Source organism: Ambystoma mexicanum, chromosome 6q (assembly GCF_040938575.1).
Source record: "Ambystoma mexicanum isolate Mex_15411 chromosome 6q, UKY_AmexF1_1, whole genome shotgun sequence".
NCBI classification, from domain to species: Eukaryota; Metazoa; Chordata; class Amphibia; order Caudata; family Ambystomatidae; genus Ambystoma; species Ambystoma mexicanum.
The window spans coordinates 404938343-404965862 of NC_090937.1; the positions used below are offsets into that span (position 1 = coordinate 404938343).

Genomic DNA, 27520 nt, shown 5'->3' on the forward strand with positions numbered 1-27520 from the left:
GATTATATGTGCATCTTAAAACCATGCCCTATCATTCTTCCTGGACTTAGTCTAGTATTTTACCTTTGTCGCCTGCCCAAGGACAGATTCCTTAAAAGTTAACTCTAGAAAGGAATATTTTCAGTGGACCTAATTAAAAACAGTTATGCATTATGTAAGTAAATTGTGTTGCACGGCTCTTGCAGGGTTTAATGTGGCATACAAATACATTTGCAGTAACATTTTAATACATCACATTGTCACATTCAGCTACATAGGCATGCATTAGATGGCAACAAGAATGCAACACCAGGACGTGAACACATCTCTGGCCCTCGCACAAAATCTTAGGCCACACCCCAACCACACCACTTCTGTCTAAAAATCTAAGCTCAGGCTTACACTGATCCCAGACTAGCCCAAAGTGCTACAAAGCCACATCATGTCAGCTTTGCACTATACAGATGCCAATTAACATAAAGTAACATGGATGACTTGTTCATGGTGCAGGCATGTGTGAAGTAGCTTTAAACACACAATTTAGCTGTATAGTAATGCCCACTTATTCAGCCTAGAAATAATAAACACTATGCAATAATGTGAGAAGTATGACGTTTATACAGTATTCTTAATGAATGACATAAATCAGCTTGTTTGCACACTGTACTTCTACTTTCAGAAATCAGGGAGCAGGGCAATGGGCGAGTGCAGAGGAAAGGAGAAAATCCACAGCACGACCAGAGTCAAATCATTCAAGAGAAGAGCTGATATGCGGAATAATGGAACCTGTGAGATCAAAATGGTAGGGCAATTAAGATATAGAAAGAAACCACACTGGAGAAAAAAAAGGAGAAGTGATAACATCATAGCAAGCCTGCCAGAGGGTATTGCTGGACATGTAGGCAGGGAAGCCATTTAGACATGCAAAGGTTGCAAACAAATGATGACAATGGAAAAACAACCGAAGCTATAATAATGAACTAGAAGGTAGACACCCATACAGAAAGACAAAATGGGGCATAGGGATATGAATAACATACAGGTGAAAAAACTCCAAACAGGGAGCGCCCCAGAATTTGGCCAGAGTTCTTCATTGAAAAGTCTTAGATATAGAAACATTGCCACGATTGAGTAAACTTTCAGAACTGTCAATAAAAGCAACAAAAGATTGGAGACAACAGTTCATCCTGCTAGGGGGAATGTGCACAAACAGTGACGAATGCATATATTTCAGAACAGCTGGAATAAGAGCCACCCATAGCATCAGGATTCTGAAGTGGGCCACACAAATATATCGACCGTGCGTCCTAAGGTTACATGCATTCAGGCTAAAACGCAAATAAACAACAGAACCCGGAGTACAAATGTGGCCATTGTTGACGCAAGCTCATGAAACTATGGTTTACCAAAGAAAAAGAGATATTGATCTTTAATCTCATCATTAAGCCCTTTGTAATTAAAAGTTCCAATTGGGGGTGAAATGTTATTCCAGCTACTGTACCTACCAGGAATGCCTGGGTGGGGCAATTCTCATTACAGGGATTGGATCTGGTATACATTGGCTACATGGCAAATAAATACAAGAATGTTTTGGAAGACTTCGTAGAACCTTCTGGATTGAGAGATATGTCAGAACTGCCTCCACCCTTTTCCCCTTGCTTTTCAATATCTTTTCATTTAACAATTATTTTCATTTCTTATACCTTACATTCATATTCACTCAAGGAACTAAGGCTGCTGCTCATGTTTTCCCTCTTTCATACTCAACAGCCACATGCTATCACAAGTAATGCCTCTAAGGTAATCCCTGGATAGAGGCTTGTATAAAAACGTTATTCTTATCGTTCAGCAAATGGAACTTGCAACCGGTCTGAATATATGATATGAGCACATACCAATAAGGCATATCCAAAGTGCCAATATATTAGACCTGGGAAAAGCCCCCACCGGAGGGGTTTATTGCTGTTAGCATTCGGCGTGTTAACCGGGATGCTCAACATTTTTTTAAGTTGAGAAACAGCACAGATGCCATTTCTCAACTTAAAAAAAACCACAAACCAAGATGGCCACCATGGTCAAGGGCAAAGGGAACCACAATAAAGTCCCTTCTCCCTTTCCAGGGTGCCCATTGCTGCTGTGGGGAAGCACCAAAACACAGAGTGTTCCGAGCACCAGCAAAGGACCAGGTATCTTCAGATATGCAGGGCAAGTGTTAAGGTGGGGGGAGTGGGCAGATTGGTGGGAGTGGGTGGAAGGGGATGCAGGAGTACTTAGCTACTGCCTGGCAGGAAAAATTGCAGCCTCTGATGCTCAGAGAGCTTGGAACACAGAATATACCATGATGTATAGCCCACATTCCGAGATCCCTGATTGGTTGGAACACTGTCTGTCACCCCTGTTGGTCCAGACAGTGGACCACAAATGTATTCACCAACACATGTTTATGAACCAGTCTTAATTGAGACCAGCATAGATAGTCATGAAATCAATTGAGAAGTTTCGACCGCACAGTAAATTGAATTCAGCAGTCCTTTCATTGTACGTTGGAAGGTTTGTTGTGTCAGGCACTGGGGGAAGCATGGGGTGGATAACAGACTGGAGGTGGCAAACGGATGTCATATGAGTCCACAATGGAACAGCGAGAGTGGTCAAAAATTTAATGAGTGTAAGGGGTAGTGGGTGGGGCCCATGACTAATAGGAGTGTGCACAAAGGAGAAGCAATGTGAGGTGGATTTATGAATTGTGTGGGCTGCCAGCAGGGAGGTGAAAAGAGGGAAGCGTGATATGGGAAACCGGGGGTGGAAGTGTTGGGGAGTCATTGCGAAGGAGGCATCTGAATGACGTCCGGATTACATGAGAGAACTATGAGTAGTTCTTACTGCTCAGCTTTCATATTTTGATAAAAGAATAACAGTGCACCATGTCCTGTGGTTGAATCAGTGGGCACTACCCCTGGCAGTTGCTAGAAGTCACCACAGAGACATGCTCCAGTACTGGATTCATCAGACTGCAATACCACATGCTGTTACAAGGTGTCACTATGAAATCAGAGAGAAGCCCTTGCTGTAGTAAAAAAGACAGTCCTCACTATCAGAATGTATCAGACTCCTGCAGGTCTTCGTCCCTTGTACTATTTTCCAACAATGATGGCTTCCTTATAATTGCCCACATGAACACCTGCTACTTATGAGACATGCCCCCCTTTTATTAGTGATTAGGTATATAGCACTAATGAAAGTCAAACTCTATGCTATGATAACACTCCAACTCTATGCTATGCTTGATCAATTGTTATTCTCAGTGTTTTAGGGACCCCTTTAAAATAGGGTTTAGGTTTATGTTTAACTTCTTGCTAAAGATTTTCAATATTCTTTGTCCTGCGGTGGGTAAGTAAACTCAACCATACAAACACTGAACACGGTCCCAGCATGAAAAAGGGTAAACTTGTTTGAAATAAAAGAGCCATTGTCGGAAAACATACACAAACAGATCACAAAGACATAGATATGAAAATATAAATAGCAAGAAATTATTGAAAAACAAAATGAAAGACAGACATCATCATAGCATGCCTGCCAGAGGGAACTGCTGACGATGTAAAAACGAGGTTATTTGAAAAAAGGAGGAACTCTAATAGTTACTCAATAACATGAAAAATGGGAGAAAATAAAATTAAATTAAATAACTGGGAAATTAAGCTGAAAATGAAACAGTGAACATAGAGGGCCCCTGTATGGGATGCTAACTTCAACAGCGTATGTACAATGGAACAAGCAAAAGGCCAATCAGGACTGCACTGAGGGGCAAGAGGACAATTTATGAAAAGTGAGCTCTGTTTTTTGAAGACGGAATATTGTAGCAAAGGTGTAGTATATGGTTCCAAGCAGTATACTGCTCTACTACAAGACAAATCGCTTTTGTTCTTCTTTTTCTTTAAACTTTAGACTTTAAACCAATTCTGAATTCATAGGCTGACGTGACAACTCTGTTGCTTTAGTCAACCTGCTTCCTCTTTACACACTCCTGCCCACGCTTCCATATGTAGACAGAGCCAGCCATGAGAATATCCTCCGAAGAATCTTATTTGCTTCAATTTTTCAAAGCTGGTGCTTTATCGTAGAACACCGGATCCTGTATGCATGACGCCATCGGCCCGCACCCTTCTGTGGTCCTACTCGTCCTTTCTCCTCTTTAACCATATGAAATCAAAGGACCAGTGTGTCCTTATATCAATGACATGTCCAGTGTCCAGACAAAAATCAGACATGAATAGCAGCCACTGCTCTCTCATACATGCGCTCCAGAATGCGGTGGATGCAGGCAAAGCTGGGTCTGTCGCATGGCATCTTGCTCCAACAGAGACGCATTAGATTGTACAGCTCCAAGGGGCAGTTGTCTGGACATGAAAGAATGTTTCCATCCCTCACATAATAGATAACCTCCTCGTGGGCCATCCCATAATATGGCTGCATGCCGTAGGAGAAGATCTCCCACAGCACGACGCCATAAGCCCACACATCAGATTCTGAAGTGTAGCGGTTGTAGAAGATAGACTCTGGAGGCATCCAGCGGATTGGAATGGCATCATTCTCATTAGCTTTGTAATAGTCTGCTGAATAGATGTTCCTGGAGAGACCAAAATCTGCAATTTTAACCACCATGTTCTCACCCACCAAACAGTTTCTGGTGGCGAGGTCTCGATGGACAAACTTGCGCTCTGACAGGTAGGCCATCCCCCCGGCAACCTGCCTGGCAATGCAGAGTTGATCAGTACAAGAGAGAGGGCATGGGTTGGGATCAGAGAGCCGGACCCTTGTGGCAAGGCTGCTGTGACTGATGCTGGCCAGCGAGCGTGGAGACCGATGCCGAAGGTATTCATTCAAATCACCATGGGCCATATATTCAAACAGCAGGCACATCGGCTTTCCAACAGCACAGACACCTGAGGATAAAGCAAAAGAAACGCATGTAAGCAGAAGGTAAAAGATGCAAAAATAGTCACACTTCACATGATCCGATGATGCAATGAGCCGGTATAAAAATAACCTGGATGATGAGTATCATTGATGCAAGATCCTCAGCTGTTGTTTTTTTTAAGCTACCTGAGCTGTCTATCACAGAAACATCTGGACTAGCTTGTCTAGTAGGGAGTGTGGGGCTGACAGCTTAGTTAGCTTAGTTAGGTAGTGAAGCGTAGCAGGATGATGGTATTTTTTTTATCATTCTGGTGGTAGGGGAAGGGAGGGTCAAATGAAGCTTCGTTTGAGGCAGAAGGTCACATGTTTTTAAATGTTCATGGGTTTGAGAGGTAGGGGATGTGTGGAAGATTGGGGAGCAAGCTCTGTGAGAGGATAGTCTGTTAAAGTGGGGTAGGATTAGGTGAAAAGAGGGTATGTCATTTTCTATGGTCATTGTCGTAGTGCCTAGGGACAAGTCACTGTGAACCTTGCATGGATCCTGACCCAATAAGATTAGGTCAACAAAACACTAAGAGATGTGCCAAGAAACCACCATGGAGCTGTCAAGATCCTCAGCAAACTGGAGTACAAAGCTTCCAGATCTACTTGCACTACTGTGGCCTGCTTCATTGTTGTCTTGCTATTGGACACTTTGTAAACCATCACAGTGGCCACTTAGACTGGGAGGAATGGTTTAAAGGCTTTGCTGGTAGTTGTTGGCTGCCATAGTGACAAGAACAGCTACATGCATAAACATGTTCAGAACATTTGAGGAAACTCTGACCTCGAGGTTCAAACCTAGGCATTGGGACATTACAAGACAAAGACCCTCCTCCTCCTCCTGAACTTCAGATTTGAGCCATTTCCGAAGAACCTACCTGCCTGCTGAATAATAGTGCCCAGAATGGCATTTTGGTGCAGCCATACTAGCTATAATGTTTTCCTGTGGCATGGCATTTTTTTTACTGTGCATCTATTATGAAGCAAGCATGATAAGTGTTATTAAGTGTCCGGACTGGCATATTTTGGTGCAGCCAGACTAGCTATAATTTCTTACTGTGTCATGGTCTTTTTTACTGGGCATCTATGATAAAGCAAACATAAATGTTATTATGTGGCTAGACCGGGATTTTTTTGCAGCTAGTCTATATTATTTTCTTACTGTAGCATGCCATTTTTGTACTGAAATCACAGTCAAGCAAACATGATAAGTGTTATTACATGTCTAGACTGGCCTACAATTGGTGCAGCCAATTTAGACATGTATTTGTATTGTGCCATGAAATCTTTAGTGGAAAGGCCAACAGGAGTATGTTCATATGTGGGGATACTGGCACTTACCTGCACAGTTAGTGTGGGCATGTTTTCTTAAGGTATCCTTACTGGTTTTATGTGCAAAGCAAACATGATTATGCTATATGGGAATACTTACATATACCAGTGGGCCCAGCATGGAAAGATATGGATAGAGCTAATGTTAAAACATTTTTTATACCTGCACATAAAGTGGTCAAAAGGCATGATTAAAATTCAGAGGGAAATGCTCCAGCGCAGTATTGATGACTTGCATAGGCCGCTACAGGGCACAGCCTTGCTTCAATCAATGGAACAGGGGCCCCTACATAGGATCAACATTATTTTTATTTATCGGATAAGAGGGCCTGTCTCACAGGGAATGATTTGCAACATGGGATGCTATGGGTGCAGCCTTGCTTCCTCTTGGAGCCATAGAGTTGAGCCCCGGGACAGCGCCACAGGATGTGTGGATGGCCAGCACAGTTCCTTTAAATATGCAACCCTATATCAAATGTGTGGAAATGGGGTTGGGACTGCTTGTAATGCCTGCACCATCATGCATGACTCCAGATGGTTTGGGGTTAAAATGACCCTTCCAGAGCGTTCAACAACCCCCAGTGAGACTGGAGTTGAAGCATGAGCTGTGGTGTGTAGATATAAATGTCAGCTCTCACAAAAGACAAAAGCTTCATCCCCAGCTACAAAATGAACATTTTATTGAATTAGGGGCAAGGTATAATGGGAAACACTAAAGCTTAAAAAAAAGAAGTGTCTGGTAGAGAGGCAGTGGGTGTTGCGTTGATGGTCTATGCCCAAGACCGGGGCTTCAAGAGACAGCAGCAACAGGCGATTTTTATAGCATGGTGGCACACATTATTTTGCAACAGGGTGGTGATGCAGCCCAAGCGCTGGTAATTAGCGATGATTATGATACTGCTATAGCATGTAACACCTTGATAAATAAAACAAAATCTACACTGTTAGCTTATGGGGAAAGTGTAACAGGTGTTAGTTCTGAATAAAACATTATTGATAGTGTTGTTAATATCCCACTGAACCCTTCTGATAGTGCCAACACACCCCTGGACGATCCATCGGCAGTACATACAGGATCTATTCAAAAGCCCCCCTCAGTATGAATGCATTAGCCTGTGGGAGGATGAGGATGTGTCTGTGGAGGGTTCTGCAAGGCCTGTTATTGAGAGTGTATGGCTTGCTCACATAGACGCAACATTGGATGTGCTGAGGGGTGATGGGTTACAAACCTGTGTTAACTTGTCAACTCAGGAGCTTTGTGACAGGGAATATAATCTCTCCATATAGCCTCTGAAACATTTTTTGATGCCCAGTGTGTAAGCATGCATAATGATTACAATGTTGTAACTGAAAAGAAATGTCATGCTATTCCAGATTATGTGTGTGACAACCCCCTGTTGATGTTAAAGATGGTGAGACCATCAGTATTACCATTGTAAACAACACAAATCCATACATTGCTCTGGATGATGACACTCAGTAGGACCCCACAAAAATTCAAAATGGCTACAATGCTAGTATAACTATAGATGACACCGCAGATGTATGCTTCTTGTTCATCCTCTGATAAACTGGCCTGTTGCCTGCTCCAAAGGCAACACTGACTCTCTCTCCTCACCAAGAAGAGAGTTCACATTCAAGTTCGTGTCTCTGCGGCATCTAACAACTTGGTACTCTTTAAAATCTGCAAGGAGCTGGCCAACCTGCTACAGTCTCTACCCTTCCTGTTGCCTCACAGGCTCTTTGCAATGCCCTTGCCTCTCACTTTACCTCAAAAACCCAGGACATCCTGTCCACCCTCTCCACCTCTCCCCCTCCTCTCCCCTCTCCATCTGTGCTTGCTGACACTCCTTCAGCCACCCCCACCCACCTTCTTGTCCTTTCCTCTTTTCTCCCCTGATAAGGTCTCTAGACAAGTCCGATCTATGAAAGCCTTGTCAAAACAGGTTCAAACCTGTTCCTCTAAAACCATCAAGGACCACATTGACACCCTCGGTCTGGCCCTTCCAGATTTGTGCAACCACTCCTTTGCCTCAGGATCCTTCCCCTCCCCTCTGAAGCACTCCCTTGTGCATCATCCTCTCAATAAACCCACAGCTGATCCTTCTTGTCCAGCTAACTATCGCCCAATTTCCATTACTCTATTTCTGGGCAAACCCCTGGAAAAGTTGGCCATCTCTCAGCTTAACCTTCATTCCAATTCTTTTGGCTGTCTCCATGACCACCAGTCCGGCTTCAGAGCTGCCACAAGCATGGAAACTTCTCTCCTGAACATCTGTGAAGATCTGCTCTTCAACCTTGACTCTAACATTCCCTCTGCCCTGATCCTCCTCGATCTCTCTTCTGCCTTCGACACGGTCAACCATACCATCCTGCTCAAACATCTCCATGATAACCTGGTTATCGCTGATCAGGCTTTGGCCTGGCTGACCACTTTCGTTTCTGATTGACCCTCCCAGGTCCACCTGGGTCCTTCCTATCATCTATCTTCCTCTCTACCTGTGGTGTTCCCCAGGGTCTAACTTCTCGCCCTGGCTTTTCAACCAATACCTGGCAACTCTCGCCCAAATTTCCAGTACTACACTGATGACACTTTCAGGCTGCCCTCTGCACCTCCTCTCCCTCTCACAACTTTGATTGTCTAACTGCCCTTCAAGATTTGTGTGCCGCCAATGATCTTTGTCTGAATGCCAGCAAGACGGAGATCCACCTCATCGGCACACCTTCACCATCTTTTCCCCTCACTCTCTGGCCAGCCTCCCTTGGTCCTCCTCCTACCCTCACCTGCGAGGCGAAGAACCTCGGGGTCATCTTTGACACCACACTTTCCTTCTCAGTCCACATCTCTGATGTCTCTAAAAAGTCAAACTTCCTACTGAACCTCCTCACAGATACTGTGCCTTTCCACTCCTTCACCCAGAAGCTCATGGTCTCCCAAGCTCTGGTTCTCTCTAGGTTGGACTATTGTAACAGCCTCTTTCTAAATCTACCTGCCTCGACTCTCCGCCCTCTGCAAATAATCCAGAACAGGACTGTGAGACTTGCCCTTGGCCTCAAGCCCTGGGATCGTATCTCTCCAGTTCTGAAATCTCTCCATTGGCTCCCAGTGGATGCAAGGATTAAATTCAAAACCCTCTGCATTGTCCACAAGGCTTTCTGGGGCCTGGGTCCAAAATACCTTCAGCTATCCCTCCACAAATCCCTCCCCTCTCGAGCTCTTCGGTCCTCTACCTCTAACTCCCTCAGGGTCAGTCGTTTTTCAAAGAAACAAGTTGGGGGTAGATCTCTGTCTTCGGCTGAGGTCTCCCTCTGGAACACTCTAATACTTGAGGAGAAGAATTTCTGGTTCCAGAATCACCTCAGGACCTTCCTCTTTGCTTCTGCCTTGGCTCCCCCTCTCCCCTGCTGATCTGTTCTCTCTTGGCACCATGCACCTGGCCACCCTCTGTTCTCCGGGGCCAGGTACCTGCTCACCCTGCCACCCTCCCGCACTGCCTCTGGGCCACCCCTTGCACTGGGGTCTGTATCTGTACCCATACAGTCCCCCCTTTTTTTCTTCCTGCACTTACCAGACCTACCCAGTCTTCTGCCTTAAACCCAGCACTTTCCAATTGCTGGCTGCACTACCACTGTTTGTTGCCTTTATTATATATTTATTTATTTATTGTTATTTATCTGTTTCTCCCCCCTTCCATGCACTTTTCCCCTCCCCCCTCACCCATGCACTTGCACGTTCTCAATGTCACTGGGCCTAGTAAGATTGTTGTTTTTCTCTCCCTGTTCCCTCCCTTGCCTTGTCGCGCTCTGAAACACTTGTGTACGAGCACGATAGAAATTAAATATTAACATCAATATCCAGTGAAAATCATGATGTAGTGATAGCTGGTCTTATTACAGTAACCACCCAACCAATATCCACCCCAGAAACATTACAATCATCAGATATAACAGGGGCTAATGACAGCTATCCCTCATGAATAATGAGTAGTGCCCACCTTAAAACCAAATGCCACATTACAAAACAGAGAATCTTTTAAACAGACAGCAAACCACTAAAGCAGAATCTCATTTAACCAGCCCCTGCTGTCAGAAATGATGCAACGTGTGAAGTTGAAAACACAGGCACTGTTACAGTGGCTCAGTCTATACAGAGTGGGGGTGGAAACCCAGTTCAGAGGGGCCTTACAGACACGGAAGGATCCTTTAAATGGTGTAGATCCAGAGCCCAGCGCTGTTGGCTATTTAAAATCTTCAAAAAGGCCAGGCTGGTTATATGCATACGTGATCAACCTAACACCCCACAGCCTGATGCTGCGGTATACTTAGAAAGTGTGAGGCCACACCAAAGGGCATATGAAACATTTGTAGCCGTCGAGCATTATGAGGTATTCATATTTGTAAAATTGGATCAGGTACAGTCATTGGGGCACAGGCTAGCTGTTTTAACAGGAGCCGTGGAAAACTGGTCAGGCGTATATTGGAAACTGTTAATCCAGATATGCATGGATGCTGATGATTTAATGATGCCCTTGTTTAAAAGATGATCCACTCGGGATGTCTTCTGCATTTTACAATTCATAAAAAATCTGAGGAGGCTCCTGCAGAGTAAGACCGAACTTATGTGTTTAGCAAACCTACAAATTGTGGCACCAGTTGACAGACCCCACTCTGGAAGTTTCTACATGCCTCTGAACAAATTCATTTACTGGCATATCATACAATTTAAAAGCATATGTCTGTTACATTTTGATCAGAGACCATCTAGTCTGCTAGGTGTAATCAAACTGCAGAGCTGTACAGACACTGATATACGTGATCAAGCATTAAAAGCTGATGAAGAACTGGGTATTCCTATGGACACCCTGTACGATTTTGACAGGTGCTTCTCTTTGAGAAGTATTTTGATAGACCCCTAAAAATACTGTACTTTAACTGCAGTTTGTGGCGAGACTTCCCACGGGAAAAAAGCAAAAAACACTTTGTATGTTTTGCACCACAACAACTATCTCTACAGTATAACACACATATAAAACCGTCTGGGTGCTAAAAACCTACATAAGCATTTTCACCACATTTTAAACAACAACAATATACATATCTGTCAGTATCACTGTCGCTTTTGTTTCAGAGAGGAGTATAAAGCACTTAAGGAGAGACGGTCAAAATGTCTTCAATGTCACATCTTTGCGATGTCGGATGCTTGTCTGAACATTCACATTTAGAAAGTGGCCACTGGGGCTGTGTTGTGTAAGTCCTGCTTTGACTGTCCCACATGCCGGAAATTTACCACTGAGAGTCACAAGTGTAAGGGGATAGTGATAGATATATAAAGTGTTTGTTGTCAACATGGCTGAGCACCTTTGTTATATGACGCAAATTAGAACTCAAAATAAAAGCAACGATTATTTTTTTTTTAATTTTTTTTTTTTTTTAAACACTTTATTTTAGGGTTTTAACATAAGCATACAAAAACGACCTGTGTCGAGGGGTTCAATTACCAACGATAAGAAGAAAGGAAGGAAAGAAAGGGAATTAAAAAACAAAGACCAGAAAAGTCAATACGTTCAGGCACATACAATCACATCCAATATCTGTGCGTCGCGCAATTAACAGCGTAAATGCTCTTTAGGACAGTCTGTTCTGTTGAATGCATCAGTAAATAGCGGGGATCTGACGTGAAACCAGGTTATGGTTGCAGGGTTTAGGTTTGGGAGCTTGCAACATCCGGAGCAGTCAGCAAGTAACTAATGTAGGGACCCCAAATATCAGGAGGTCGTGCATGCAGGGGAAGGGTCCGTGTAAACTCTGTATCCATGTCTTGACAGTATAGAATATCCTTCTTCCATGCGGTGAGTAAGGGCAGGGGGCCGCGTCCCCAAGTTAGGACTATTCTTCTGCTGGCAAGCACTAGGAGCAGAGAAGCCAGCCTTCTCACTGGGGCCTGCAGATGTTTTGTCATGCTCAAGAGTGCCACGGTAGGATCAGGGGGCAGCACCTCACCAATTATGTCGCCCACATGTTGTAAGACTGCGGACCAAAATCGGGCGATTCCCGGGCAATGCCATGCGAGGTGCATAAATTCAGCGGAGGGGGTGCCACATCTTTTGCATTGGTCAGAGGCTCCGGGATGGTGGCGTCGCTTCTTCTGGGGGGTATAGTATGTTTGATGCACGAAATTAAAGTGGGTCTGCTTAAAGCGAGTATTTAAGGCTACTTTTTGGGTTTGCTGAAGGATGTAGGTCCATTCATCTTCGGGTATTGTGGCATGGAGGGCCGCCTCCCATCTCTGTTTCGCCCCTACGGCAGTCACTGCGGTGTCCACGAGCAGTGATCTGTAAATGGTGGAAACTAACTGCCCCTCCCCCCTGCTTGGATCACATTGTGTAACAGGGACCACGTCGGTGGTTGTTTGGGGAATGTTGGGAAGTGGGCCTGCAAGGTATGACACAGCCTGAAATAGAGAAACATATCCAGCGAGGTGGTGCCGCCCCTTTCTCTGATCATTTGTGGGGTCACGAACACACCGTCAGGAAAGAGGTCCCCAAAGGACTGGAAATAGGTCTTGGCTAGCCATATCAAAAATACTTTTTCATTGGTCAAGGGAATACCGGGGATAAACCTAATGGGTAGTAACGGGGAGTATCTTATCTGTAGCTCGTATTTACAGGCGATTTTACTCCAGATAAGATACGTGGATAGGACTGTGTTCAGCGTGTTGTATGGAACCGTGAGATTGCTGAACATCACTGCTGTCAAGAAGTCAGGGGAGGCCAAAGCTCGTTCGACTTGTACATGCGGGCGGACACACTCAGTGACATACCAATGGCTCAAGAATTGGGCTTGAGCTGCCCAATAGTAATTTTCTATGTCGGGGAGTGCAAGGCCGCCCTGTGACACCGGTAATGTCAGCGTTGTGTAGGCAACTCTAGCAGGTTTGCCCGCCCATATTAGTTCCAAGATGAGGCTCCTAATTTTCAGAAGATATGTGCGGGGGAGTATTAGGGGTATATTCGTGAACAGGTAAAGGAGTTTAGGGAGAATCATCATCTTAGTCAATGAGACCCTCCCCCATAGTGTTAGGGGAAGCGACTTCCATCTCTGGATGCGCTCGCGGAGGGATTGGAACGCCTGCCCATAGTTATCCTTAAGGATCTCATCACGGTTAAGCGACATGAGGATGCCTAGGTAGCGAACCCTGGTGCCTTCCCATTTAAATCCGTGGTCGTCACGGAACGGAATGGTAGCTGTTGTCAACGGAAATATGACCGATTTAGAGTGATTTATTTTAAGGCCAGAAATGCCGCTAAATCGGATAACTTCACGCATGATCGGGTTGAGATTAGTTTGGGGATCTTTAATGAAAAGCATCACATTGTCCGCATAGAGGGAGACGATCAATCTATGTGGGCCTAGGGTGAGGCCTCTATTGATTCAGTGTGTCCGTAGCCTGGAGGCAAACGGTTCCATGACTAAGGCAAAAATGAGGGCCGACAGGGGACAACCCTGCCGAGTGCCACATTCTAGCCTGATTCCGGGAGATCTCGTAGAGCCAAGGGTGATGTAAGAGCGGGGGCCATTATATAGTAGTGAGACCATCCATATGAAAATTTTTCCCAGGCCCATTTGTGTGAGTGTCGCAAAGAGGAATGGCCATTCGACGGAGTCGAAGGCCTTCTCGGCATCTAACAGTACCGCTATGGCCTGCTGCGTAGGGTCGAGTGCAGCAATGACTCCAAACAGTCGGCGAATACCAAATGTTGTATTGCGACCACGTATAAAGCCAGCTTGATCCCCCAGGACCAGTGCGGGCATAAGTGGAAGGAGACGATTTGCAAGGATCTTGGCCAGAATCTTGTTATCGAGGTTAATCAATGAAATCGGCCTGTAGGAGGCGCAATCATCTTGGGGTTTGCCTGATTTGTGAATAAACATTATATTGGCTTTGCGTAGGGTGGGTGGTAGGATCCCTCGCTCCAGGGCCTCCTCATATACTTGGAGGAGCAGTGGGGCTAGCGTGGCTGCGTGGGCTTTATAAAATTTGCCTGTGAGACCGTCAGGCCCAGGTGCTTTAGTGTTTGGGAGAGATTTTATCGCCTCAGTGATTTCCTCCTGTGTAATGGGTGCATTCAGAGGTTCGCGCAGGTCATGGATAACCCAGTACAGTTCGGTATTGTTAAGATAGTTCTGAAGCTCTTCAGGGCTACGGGTGATTCGAGAACTGTACAGGTCTTGATAGAATTCATGGAAGGTGCTCACAATGTCTTCTTCGATGTATGTCATATTCCCACTCGAATTTCGGATGCATTCCACCCGGGGGGGTGTTTGATCTAGTCTCAGAAGACGGGCCAGGAGCGCCCCAGGTTTCTGACCCTCCCCATATTGTCTGATTTTGTGTTTGCGGCCCAAGAATTTCATTTCACGTTCGGCCGTTTCTTGGAATTTTGATAATTCTATCTTTAGGTCGGCCTGGATTTTCCCATCTGGGGATGATGTTTGTTTCTGTTCGAGGTCTTTGAGGCGTTGTTCACTTTCTGTTAACTCGCGTCTAATCAGTTTTAGGATGCCACTTTCCTTGGCCATGCACATGCCTCTCACGTAACACTTCAGAGTTTCCCACAACGTACCGGCTGAATTGACTGAGCCGAGGTTCGTCGCAAGGAAGGTGGAGATGTCCTGGAGGAGCTCCTCTGCGAAGACAGGATCCGAAAGTGCACCCGCTTTGAATCTCCAGTTGATGGGGGTTTTCGGAATCTCGGATATCACGAGTTTGAGTGTAAACATGGAATGGTCGGAGAGGGTGCGTGGCAGAATTTGACAGGGGCCCCATCTGTACGGACTGTGGGTCGACATCAGCAGATAATCAATGCGGGAGCTGGTATTGTGGACCGCTGAGTGGAAAGTGAAGTCTTGGGAATCCGGATGAGTGTGTCTCCAGACGTCGGACAGCTCAAAGGCCTGGCAGATCTCTGTGACCTGACGGCTGGCGTTGGAGGTTCTGCTATTTGCACTGTGCGATTTGTCGTTTAGGGGGTCTAGCGGGGTGTTGAGATCCGCGCCCCAGATGATTGTTCCAGAGGCGCATGCTCCCAAATTTGACATAATCCAGCTGAAGCTATTCGGTCCGTCGACATTGGAGGCATAGGTGTTCACCAACAATATTTCCTTCCCGGCCAATAGGCCTCTTACTAACAGGAACCTGCCTTCCTCGTCCTTCCTGCAGCCGATCAGGTTAAAATTGGCTTTCTTGTCAATCAGTATTGCGACGCCCCTCGCATATGAGGAGTACGAAGAGAAGTATCTATGGCGGCCCGAAGAGCGGGCCCAGCACTGCTCCGCTGATGGTGTGAGGTGGGTTTCTTGTATCATGGCGATAGTGACCTTGTGTCTCCGTAAGTATTGAAGGACCTTCCTGAGTTTGGAGGATTGGTTGGCACCACGGATGTTCCACGTAGCCGCTTTAAGTGAACCCAGATTGCTGCGGTAGAAAGGAGCGGACTGACGCCACTTCAGCCATACGGATCAGATGGCACTTAAAGGTACGGGTGGGCCAGTTGCGCTTCACATGTTCCGGAATGATGATCTGTAATTGTTGTGTGTCTGAACGTAATTGGTGGGACGAGAACAACTTGATAACTCCTTTATCCCTCCCACGCGTAGGCAACCCCCAACAGGCCCACGATATACCCACCCTCCTCATCCTGGGCAACTCCCAACTGGCCCATGGTAAACAGTTCCCAGTAAACCAAACAGTTAGCATTGCTGTGCTAGGGGCGCTAGTGGCCCTCCAAGTGGAGGCTGGCTCCCCATTTCAGTGTGAATTTGTTCCATTGTGGCGATGTTGTTGTCATTTGGTAACGAGAGATCTCCTTTTCGCGCCAGTGATCAAATGGGTCTCTTATGGTGGATCTCTTCTCGGTCTGTTGCCCCGTTGGGGGTTTGCTTCATTTGGCGCATGTCTGCAGCCATTGCGATCTAGGTATTCATTGGTCTCTTCCGGCGTGTTGAAGAAGTGAGTCTTACCTCCGTATTGTATGCGAAGTTTCGCTGGAAAAAACATGGAGTACTGTATTTGGTTCTCTTGTAGTCTACGTTTTACTGCCGTGAAGGATCGCCTTTGTGCCTGAACTGATTGGGAAAAATCTGGAAAGAATTGAATCTTGTCGCCTTCATACTGAAGCGCACCTTTGTCTCCGGCGGCTCTCAAAATGGCGTCCCGGTCTCGGTAATTGAGCAGTTTTGCTATTATCGGCCGCGGGCTTATACCTGGGACCGGTCTTGCGTTAGGGACTCTATAAGCCCTCTCGACCACAAAGAGCTTGAATAGTATCTCCGATCCGAATAGATCTGTGCAGATCTTTTCTACGTATTCCTCCATCCTTTGGGTGGGCTGGTGTTCTCTGACCCCGACGATCCTTACGTTGTTCCGACGAGAGCGACCTTCGAGATCTTCGTTCTTGGCGCTCACCGCCTTCATCTGTGCTTCCAATGAGGCTACTCTGGAGGATAAGGCCGATGAGCCGTCATCGAGGTCAGAAACCCTCTGCTCAACTGTGTCTAATCTGTCTGCATGTTTGTCCAAGCGATGTTGGAGTAGGTCGACTTTGGAAGAGAGGGAGTCTAGCTTGCTGCCAAGGCCTCCTATTCCCGCCCTGAGGTCTAATAGCATTTCTCTGATGTCAAATTCCTGTGCCTCTGCGGCATCCTGGGACAGTTCTTGATTAGGTGATGGTGGTCTGCTGCTTGCGGAGATTGCCTTGGAGGAGGAACAGCCTACGAAATTTAATTTTCTCTGGGATCTGTCGTTCTTCCCCATCATGTGTTAGGTGCAGGCGACATAGCACTCGGGAAGCAAGAGACTCAGGGTGTGTTGGTACCAAGAAGGCTGGGGGGGACCTCCGGCGTGTATCACAGATCTCGGGACAAAGGATTGTTAACGCCCTGCCGCCAGTATAGAGTCTGGTATGGAGAAAGAAGGGGAAATGGCTGTGAATCCAGCGTGATTTCGCCTATGGGATCCCTCGCAGGTAAGCCCTGGGTGGTGCTGCAGACTAGGCTGGGCCGCCTGCAGGTTCAGGAGGTCGGATTGCGCCAGACATCTGATTCGGTTTACCCACGTTGAGTGTAATGCAAACGAGTTCTTTGGGGTCACGGAGGTAGAGAGGTGATCCCCTGCAGGGTGGCCTCCACCTTATATTCACCCTATGTGCATGGATCTGCTTGGGATGCACTGTGCGATCCTCTCAAGGCCCCATGTCTGGCGAGTATGCAGTGCTACTGGTGGCTGTACGGTGCAGGACTGGACTCACAACGCTTTCTCCCCCCGCAGGGCCGCGGGGGCTGCCGGATAGAAACCACGGGAGATCGCGGGCTGACAGGTCCGACGTGGATTCTCCCGATTGCAGCCGGGATGCAGGGCGCGCATACCTGTCTTCCTGAAGGACCACAGCTCGGATCACTGCGCTGTCAATTGCGGCCCCAGCCGCCCCCGCCGGTCTCTCAGCTGCGTCTCGGCTTCCACTGCCGCGCTCAGGCCGGCCTCTCCACCAGGAGCTCGGCAGCGCACAGCGGGCAACAGGCGTCGCGGAGACGTGGACCTTCGTCCTCCACAGCGCTGCAGGGGCTTCGCCGAGTCGCGGACTTCCCTCCGAATGGCAAAGGCTGGTCCAGCTTCTTGCGTGTAACGCCCTCCTCTAGCTCCAGTGAGGCCGTGCACTCCGGCGGATGAAGGGAGGGGGGACGGGGGAGGGCCTCACAGCTCTTCGCACACGGGCGAAACCACGGGGGGCGAGAGGAATTTCTGCCGGAGCCTGTGGAGGAGCGTTTCAGCTGATAGTGGCTGGCATTTACAGACGCTTATATGCCATGGAACACGCGATTCTTCAGGATCGTTTAGGGAGCTACACGGAGCTCACCGGGAGGCCGCCATCTTGGACGGCTCTCTAGCGCCCTCTCATAAAAGCAACGATTATATTGTGTATGACATGGAAGCCTGGCAGGTGAATATAATGCACCATCCAAACTACATTTATGCCAGACATTTAACAGGTGATAGTTGTTGGGAGTTTGAGGGTGTTTGTGATTTCGTTAGCCCCTTTGCAACGATTAAATTCATGGGCTGTATGTTTTTAGCTCATAATGCCAAAGAGTACGATGGGCACTTTATATGCCGACAATTGGTGAAAAAGCAAATTAGAGTGAAACCTATCACATTGGGTGCTAAGCTCATGGCCATGTTTGTGGTAATGTCACAGATATGTATTGTCAACTACCCATGAAACTCAGGAAACTCCCAAAAGTTTTCAGTTTTCCTCTGGTTCAAAGGTCTTCTTTCCACATCCTTTCAATACAGCTGCTAATCAAAACTATATAGGCACCCAATCAATATAGTATTCAGTATATGATGCCTAGCAAGAAAGACCAGTTTTCAATGTGGAAAAAGGTAAACAACCACCCCGTGTTTGACTTTCACAAGGGTTTATTGTAAAGTAGATGTCAACATTTTAAGACATGCTGGTAATTTGTTCAGGGACAGTATCATACAAATGACCCATCGGGAAACACCTTTACTGCGGGACTTACACTTGTCATACATTAATCCTTTTAAATGTATCACACTGGTGTGATGTTGTATGCAGATAAACAGACAATTGTACCTAAAGCCCAAAACAATTGTGCTTCTGCCCCAGGATACATACCACAGGCATCTGAAAAGATATTCCACAGTGACTAGTCAGTGGCTCTTATATATAGCAGGGATAGAAACCATTGCCATACAACACATCCTAGCTGGAGGTGGTGAGTAAAACTATGGTAAATATTGGTTCGACTGATATGCTCTGGTTCAAGGTATGGAAACAGCCTGCAAATTCAATGGTTGTTTTCATCACAGTTGTCCAAAATGTTTTCCAGCTGGGGCTTTCAATACTCTGACAGGTACAACTTATGAACAGTTGTATTGAAGCACCCTGTAGGAAGAGACTTTCCTAACCAGTCAGGCTGTCCGCGTTGTCAGTGTCTGGGAAAATGAGAGGCACATAAGGGTGCAAAACAATCCAGAAGTGGGTCATTTTCTTAAAGAGAAGAAACTGCCTGACCCCATAAAACCTGAGTTGCATTGTAAAGAGGTTGTATGAATACTTGAAGTTACACAACAGCATTCTAGAGGTTGAGCAAATACACTACTTAAATTTTGAAAGTCTATACTCGGCTGTGAACAATGAAAAGCCAAATCCACTAGGACACTCTGAGAACATCTGTGACAATTTTGGGGCTACAGACCAGTATATTGGTTTGATCAAGTGCAAGGTCTATCCAGTCCGAGGACCTTCCTTACTGGTGCTGCCTTATAGATGTGATGGTAAGATAATCTCCCCACTTTGTCGTACATGCGTGGAGACAAAGCAGACTTGGTGTAAGCAGACGATTGAAGAGCGGAGACTGACAGGCACATGGTGTACGATCGAGTTACAGGCCTATTTAAAAAACTACCTACTGACTGGGGCGCATACATTAGATATGTCAATTTTTTTATATCACCCTAGAGCTGTTCAGTGTTTATATCCAGATGTTCCTCCAGCAAAAACAAGAGGCCTCTGGCTTTGCATCGGTGTGTGGACAATGGCGCTAAACAGGCTTATGTGGATGATTATTACAAACACCAGAGCATGCAATTGTGCATGGAACACATCGAGGACAACCCCGCTCAGCGGCTGTTGGCAAAACTATGCCTTCGTTCGCTGTGAGGCAAGTTTGCACAAAGAGTTAATTTGTCAGACACAACCCTCATCACAGACCACAATGAGCTTCACGCTTATTTATTTCATAATACTTATGACATGAGCAGTTGTGTGCTGATATATGATGAAATGGCTTGTGTATGCTGGCAATACGCCGAGGAATATCTAACAACTTCTGACAGTACCAATATATTCATAGCCGCATTAACAACCTCTCACGGGCGGTTGCAGATGTATGGTCTGATAGAGCAATTGCAAGAGGGTGTTCTATATCATGACACTGATAGTATTATTTTTTTCAGCCACCCCGGGGATGTCAATCCGCCTACCGGCAATTATCTAGGGGGATCTAACATCAGAGCTTGCCCCCAACGAGTACATCTGCAGGGCATAAAACATATAGCTATCGCACATCTCTAGGGACTGTCAGTATTAAAGTGAGAGGCATAACGCTGAACATTGACAATACGGTTGGGATACCTGTTCACAGTTTGAAAGATCTTGTACAGTCGTATACACATAGAGATGCGCATAACACCAAAAGGTCTATCACCCTTACACAGCTGTGTATCATGTGCAATAAAAAATTATGGGAAATGTGCCCAAGCACTTTACAGAAGACTCTTAGTGTTCTATTTAATTAAAGGACGCATGCACCAGGTGGCTTGACGCATCCCTATGCCTATTGAGTACCTGGTGTTATGGATACCAGAATACAACATCCGTTTGCTTGTGTGCTGGCTGGCCCTTCCAGCTGCATTAGATGTTACTTTGTCAGAAAACGTCTAGAAAATACCCACACAACAGTGACCTATGTCCCCACACATATTGTGTGACTGTATGGCTGTTGGCATTCTCTCCATACACCTTTACAGCACCAGTTTAAACAACTTCAATTTGTAGAAGGTATGCCAGATGGTCTCAATAATGATCACCTGCTATGGCTGAGCATTGTGAATATGGTGATCATGGAAGATTTGATGACAGAGGGTGGTCAGCATGCTGAACTAGAAAATTCCTTTGCTCAGTATTCGCATCACCACAATCTAAGCATTTGCTATATCATGCAGAACGTGTTCAACAAGGGTAGGATCAATAGATCTGTAACACTAAACACTAGTTATATAGTGTTATTTAAAACCCCCAGTGGTAAGCAACAACTAGCCATGATAGCTTGACAGATTTATCCATCCAAAACACAATTCTTCATGGAGGCTTTTGAAGATGCTACCAGTAAAAACAAACCTAAGGTTATCTGTTGATTGATTTAAAAACAACCACTCTGGAGGATTATAGAATGTGCACTGAAATATTCTCACTCAGTCTAACCGCTGTCTGCATCCCTTAAAATTCCCTTAAACAGAGGACCGCTGCAGTAGCTGTTAGACCTTTCAACATGTTTGCATGCATATAGAGAAACATGGGGCTGCTCAAAATGCTTGTATACACCACCACCCTGCAATGCAGCACATTATAGCGATGCCCTATGACAACCTAGTGGCTGCTATTTCGGACATTGCTCAGAACATTTTAAAGGGACACATACCCCTAATACACCTCCAAGTCAGTGTGTTAGAAAATGAAATGGGGTGCCATTAAGAAACTGGTTAATAAGTGGATATCAATATGTACTAAAGTGGTCTCGTGGGCCGGTGGAGTCACAGGATCTCTCATAGGCATAGCCCTACCGTTAATAACTAGAGTGCTTGGGGTCAGTGATGGAGTATGCTCACAAAATGTATTTGGTGGAGAAGCGCCAGTTAGAAAGCATGCCATCCGCACCCCTGAAGGATTGGTGTATACGGAAAGCACAACAACAGCACAGTTCTATAAATACAACCAGGGCAATCACCTCTATAAACAGATTCTGATCGCCCAGAACATAAGCATGGTGGCCTACCTGGGCCTACCTGGGGTTCACAGGAGACTCATTTGCTCAAGTTAGTTGTTTGATTAGTGCAAACAACCCATGGTTTGGATGTATTTAAAAATGTTTTTAACAGTTTTAAGTATAATTGACGCCTTTATTCTCTATGTATTAAAAAGACTGTTTTTTAAAACTGTTACCTTTTATCATCTATGTATTAAAGAGGCTGTTATAAGTATAACTGTTGCCTTTTATCCTTTCTGTATTAAAGAGACTTAATTTATAAGCATTGCCCTTTCTCCTTTCAGTATTAAATATGTCTTTTATACATCCATTTTTTTTTTTTAAAGGGAGCGGACTGATTGTTTATTAAGTTGCATTATCTATTTACACAAAACTTGTTGATTTTTAAAAAGTTATTTTATTTATACATGATAACCCTTGATAGAACATATACATCTTCATTTCTGACACAGGGTAAAAAACATGTCTGTGAGATCTATACACATTGTATATTATCTTATTATTAACAAAGTTCCTCACCATTTCCTCGTTTTGTTTGCTACTGTTCAAATGCATTTTGAACACAGCCGACAAAGATCTACATTCCAACATTTGACTGATAAAGAATGTACAGTGTTGTCCACATGTAATAGCTTTAGAGTCTTGAAATTGCTCTGTGTTATAACATACACATTTTGCAATACTTTTCACATAATCCATTAAAACACCAGTGTGTGAGAGGTGTTGCGTGAAATGTGCCAAGCTGTCAAACATCATTAGCATATCCCCCTCCAACCACAGAGCGATCCAATGCTTTCTGCCCGGGGTCTGCAAACTGGAAGTTCAGCACCAGGCTACCTGGCTGGGTGCGCGGTAGTAATGTGGGGCATGTATCGCTGGCATGCACACCGTGAACGGTTTTCCAGGTGTATCTATGGTTACACAGCAGTCCTTTTATCTGTAGACTAGCCATTAAATATCGAAGAGTATGTTTTGTTGCACGTTGACTACTACAAGGCTATCAAAAATGCAACACACTAGAAGTGAGTGCGTAGCTGCTAGGTTTTCTTCAAGATTTATATAAGCTCATATGTTTCAACTCCTCAATAGGTTGAAATGGCAGGATGATGCATTGTTTGTTCTTAGATTGAAGGCCAGTAGCAATTTGCAGCAGGGATAATCATTTCTTGAACATACAAACACTGCATCATGCATGTGCTTCCTCATTATAGACACCAGCCCCATGTACTCCCTAATTATGACTGGAAGTCCAAAGTTAGGTCTGTATGCTTTGGCTGGGATCAAGACACCATCCTTATCAAACTGTGCATAATTCATGTTACAGTGTTTAATGTTGAAGGGGTTTCGAGTGTATGTGCCTGTGAGTGACGCTGCTTCAACAATCCCCATGATGATTATTTTTGGGAGTTGTCCCAGGAACAGGTTGTCTTGACTGGTACCCTGGCTACTGGTAAGAATGCTGAAGACTTTAAGGGCTATCCTCTCAACCGGGTACTTCAAGTTAGATATTTGCAATGCCTCTGCATGTTTTAGTCAAATGGTTGGGGAGTTGCTCACACATTTAACAAACAAACTAGCTGATATGTCAACTAGGTTGTTGTGATGATGCAGAAGGAGGAGACTGACACACAGGTGGCATGATTGTTGTTATAAATGTTCATTATACCATAAAATAAAGAGAAAACCTAGGGTGCCCTAACTCTAAGAGAGGTAGCCCTGCCTCAACTAAAAAACTAAGGGTATCATCAGAATGTCTGCAAATCAATAGTTCATCATCCTGTATCAAAATCCCTGCTTCTGTCCTTTAAACTAAATACTAAACTAAAGACGTAGTGGATCATCTTGGTGCAGAAGAATGACTCTCTATTTACAGCAACCCCACAGTTCCAACTTTGGTGAGGAATCTTTGCCCGGGGAGTTACCCCCTTCCACGGGTCTCAATTCCTTTTCCAGGCACAGCGCAAAGTTCCAGTTCAAGTTCACAAGGTAAATGTCTAGATCAAACAATTATATTCCTTATTGCCCATAGTTTCTTCACTATTGGGTTCCTTGAGAATGTATCCCCTCTCCATGTGTCTCATTCTCCAAGTTTTTTCAATGCCAGGGGAATGTCTCCCTTCCCTTGGGCAAAACACACTCAAAAGGCAAAGTTTAAAATAGTTTTTCATGTCAGATAAAGGGAATAGGATCCTTTTCCAAGTTACAAAATACAAAGTCAAAGTTCCACACAACAAGGGGGATGACTCCCTTCTCCCAGTCTTGACTACCAGGAGAATTACTTCCTTCTCCTGGTATCTTGACTCTTTAATGTGTGCCACTTTGTTTCTAGCACCTTGCCACTCCAACCCAACCAGGGGAATGGCTCCCTTCCCCTGATTTCCGTTACCAGGAGAATAACTCCCTTCTCCTGGTAAATTTGCTATTGCCACCACAGTTCCAGATTAACTGGGGGAATTACTCCCTGCCCCGGGCCTAGCTTCAAACACACAGTTCTTAACTTCTCTTCTTTGATTGAGGTTCACTTAGTGTCTTCCCTTTAGAAAGTACTGTAATGAGGAAGATGACTCATGCTGTGTGCCATTTTTGAGTCCCAGACCCTGGTTTCTCTTGCCATTTGATTTGGCACACTTGGTTCACTCTCCTGCCAAGTGCGACCACTAGGAAGATACCTCTCCTCCTGGTTTGGGTCCCAGACCCCTGGTTCTTTACTTTTTATGTTTGGCTCCCATGGCTCACTCTCCTGCCAAGTACGGACGTGGGGGAGATGCCCAGCTTCTCGGTGGGCATCCCTGACCCTTATTTCTCTCCTTCTTATGGTTGGATCCCTTGGGTCATCTTCCCGCCAGGTACTGATGTGAGTGAGATGGCTCACTTCTCATTCTGGGTCCCAGCCCCCTCCTTCTGGTGGTCAGTGGCTTTCATGACTCTGGGCCTAGGACACGCTCCTCTGTTGCAGAGCCTTCTTGCCACCTTCCCCGTGTCCCCACAGTGCTTCCTGATCACCCCTATATGTGTTACTGTGGTCGGGTAGCTTTCCAGTCCTTCCTGGGATCGGCATCCTCACGGTAGCACCAGCGTTCCTTCTCATCAGCTGCACTGGTCTGCAGTTCTCTTCTCCGCTTCCAGCATCCTGGGGCCGCACCACCACACAATTACTCAAGATGGGTGGGAGAGGGCCTCTTATGTGTGCTCCTGGGAACCCAGATGGCTGCTTGCCTTGGTCTGCTGATCTGCCTGGTTCTTCTTTCTCGCATGTGATTTGAAACTCCCAGGTTTGCCGCGGGCCAAAGAAGAAGACAGCTAGTCCTTTTTCAGTTTACTTTTTGTTCTGGAAATTCCATCTTGTGTAGCATCCACACCTGCAGTCAGAGCTGACAAGTCAGTCCTTACTCCTCCTAGGGGCCACCTTATCCCAGTACTAGGGTCCGGCAAATCCCTAGGGCTCTTAAGGATCTTCTTTGTCCCAATACCTTCATCCTTACAGATATTACAGAAGTACATAGACCTAGCCTGTTCATGGCAGTGTGTGCTAACTGAGGGTTCTAAGGATTCAGTGAGTGTGTAGGGTACAGGTGGAGGTTGTACATACTGTGTTCTCCGATATGTACTCCCTTGTCCCCAGAGGGGAAGTCTCTTCCCATGAGATCCTTCCGCTGAGTATCACCCCCAGGGGGACTATCAGGTAGTGGCCTTGCCTTCCTGGCCTCATGGGAAGGGGCTCCGCCTAGGAGTTAACTCACATTGTATAGTTTGGCATCCCCACTGATGAGAAAGACACGGTCTGTATTTCTTTCACTTTGCTGTCAACATCGTTAATCAACAGTGTATCCTGGAAGAAAAGGTCGGAATGTAGATGACCTAATAAATCAAATGTTCTACTAAGCCTGGCATAGCGGCCTCTTCACGAACCCTGCGTTCTCACCATCTAGATCAGTGGCATCTATCTACCCTGCAGTTTCTCAGTGAAAGAGAGTTGGTTTTCCAAGGTATCAGGGCCATAATTGAATATGCTCTTTATATCGGACTTGTAGGCATACATATCATCACTCTGTGCTATCATTTGATTGCCCAGTGTTATGTTCACCTGGTTGAACATTGTGGCTATGGGCTATGCATTTGTATCCACTCGTGTGCCAGCTGCAATGTTGTTGCCGTCAGCATTTCTTATTTTACAAGTTTGATGCAGAAGTGTGTACAAATACAGATTCATGTTGGATGATCCTGATACAAAGCATTCTATAGGGGCTAGAGGTGATAGCACTGCCAGAGGGAACACCTCCATGAAAAAACTGTTCTCAATCTTGGTTTGAGTCGGTGGTATGAGAATATGCTTCAATTTCACACAATCCATGGAAGACATGTGTAAGAAGATAATTGTTCTTTAGAAGATATCACTGCCCTTGTGTCTATTAGGGCTAATGCACTTGTTCTTAGTCTGATATCTGTGTCAGACCCTGGAGCTTCCTTTCTTAATAGGTTTCGGTGGTCCGTGTAGATGGGATGTGGACCTCTTCCTCTTAACACTCCTACAAGGTCTGTAAATAAAGCTTGATCCATTCTGCACCTTGTTTTTCTGTTTGGAGAACAATTGCCACCCGCTATTGTTACACTCCCCATGACATTGTTTGCAATAATGGTGGCAGCCGTGTAGTTTAGCTTATTAGAAGCTGTGGCATAGAAAGGGCATTGCACATCTAAAGTGGCCGATGAGCCTCACTCTGTACATTATGGGGCTTCCACTAAAATATGGCTGATTGCCGTAGATGGCCTGTGTCTGTAATTTTCAATATGGGCTCAGTGGTCCCCATGGATATTATCCATGGCCATTGTAATTCCGTTTTCTTAGTCTTTCAGCTTGAGCGATCTGAAGTGCAGCTGCAACCTGATTTTTCTGCATTTAAATGATACACATTTTCCTTGATTCTCTCTTATCTGTACGTTGATGGTGTCAAAATAGTTTTTACACACAGGGATGTAATCGGGTTTGCTGTATTGAATGTTCACAATATAGAAGTTGTTTCTTCTAATCTCCACAGTTCTAATAGTGCATAGCTATCCCCCACCCTTTGATACTCCACTATATCACTGCAAATCAGTAAACTGTAAACCCCCCGTTAATATCAGCTTGGGTATTGTCCCATTGTTCTACACTTCCAACATGTTGCACGGTTCCCAATATTTTATTCAGTCTCCCGTTGTTGAAAACCTAACAGACATGTGTGATCCCAAAAAGAAAAACCTTCTGCTGGTGCAGGTCTAGATGTAACAGTGCATTACTATACTCTATTGATATGCTATTGTTGATGACTCTGACAAGATGCTGTATATTTGGATAATATTCTTGGTGAACCGTCCCGGTGAAAGCATCGGCAGGTTTTGTTCATTTTATGATAAACATGGTGTCCTCGCTGCCTAGAGTATCCGATAAACTGAAATATTGAACTTCTGTGAGCGCCACAGTCCACTGTCCTTCCAAATGTATGAGTTTAGCCAGCTTCACAGTGAACTTTTATATTTTCTTCTTCTGGGAATGCATCTGTGGAGGCTTTGCTGGGGAGCATAATGTAAAAGGATGTAGAGTCCATGACTTTATGGCTATAGACCTGTGGGCTCCAGAGAAACG

At 45.4% G+C, this 27520-nt stretch overlaps 1 protein-coding gene across 1 annotated transcript in view; it reads right to left on the reverse strand.

Annotated features, from left to right (window-relative positions):
• Positions 1 to 579: 579 nt before the first annotated feature.
• MUSK (muscle associated receptor tyrosine kinase) overlaps positions 580 to 27520 on the reverse strand; it is a 951534-nt gene continuing 924593 nt past the window's right edge. The window contains exon 17 of the mRNA XM_069630906.1: positions 580 to 4922. Coding sequence (XP_069487007.1) covers positions 4240 to 4922 — 683 coding nt within the window. The 3' untranslated portion in view covers positions 580 to 4239. The remainder of the gene's footprint in view (positions 4923 to 27520) is intronic.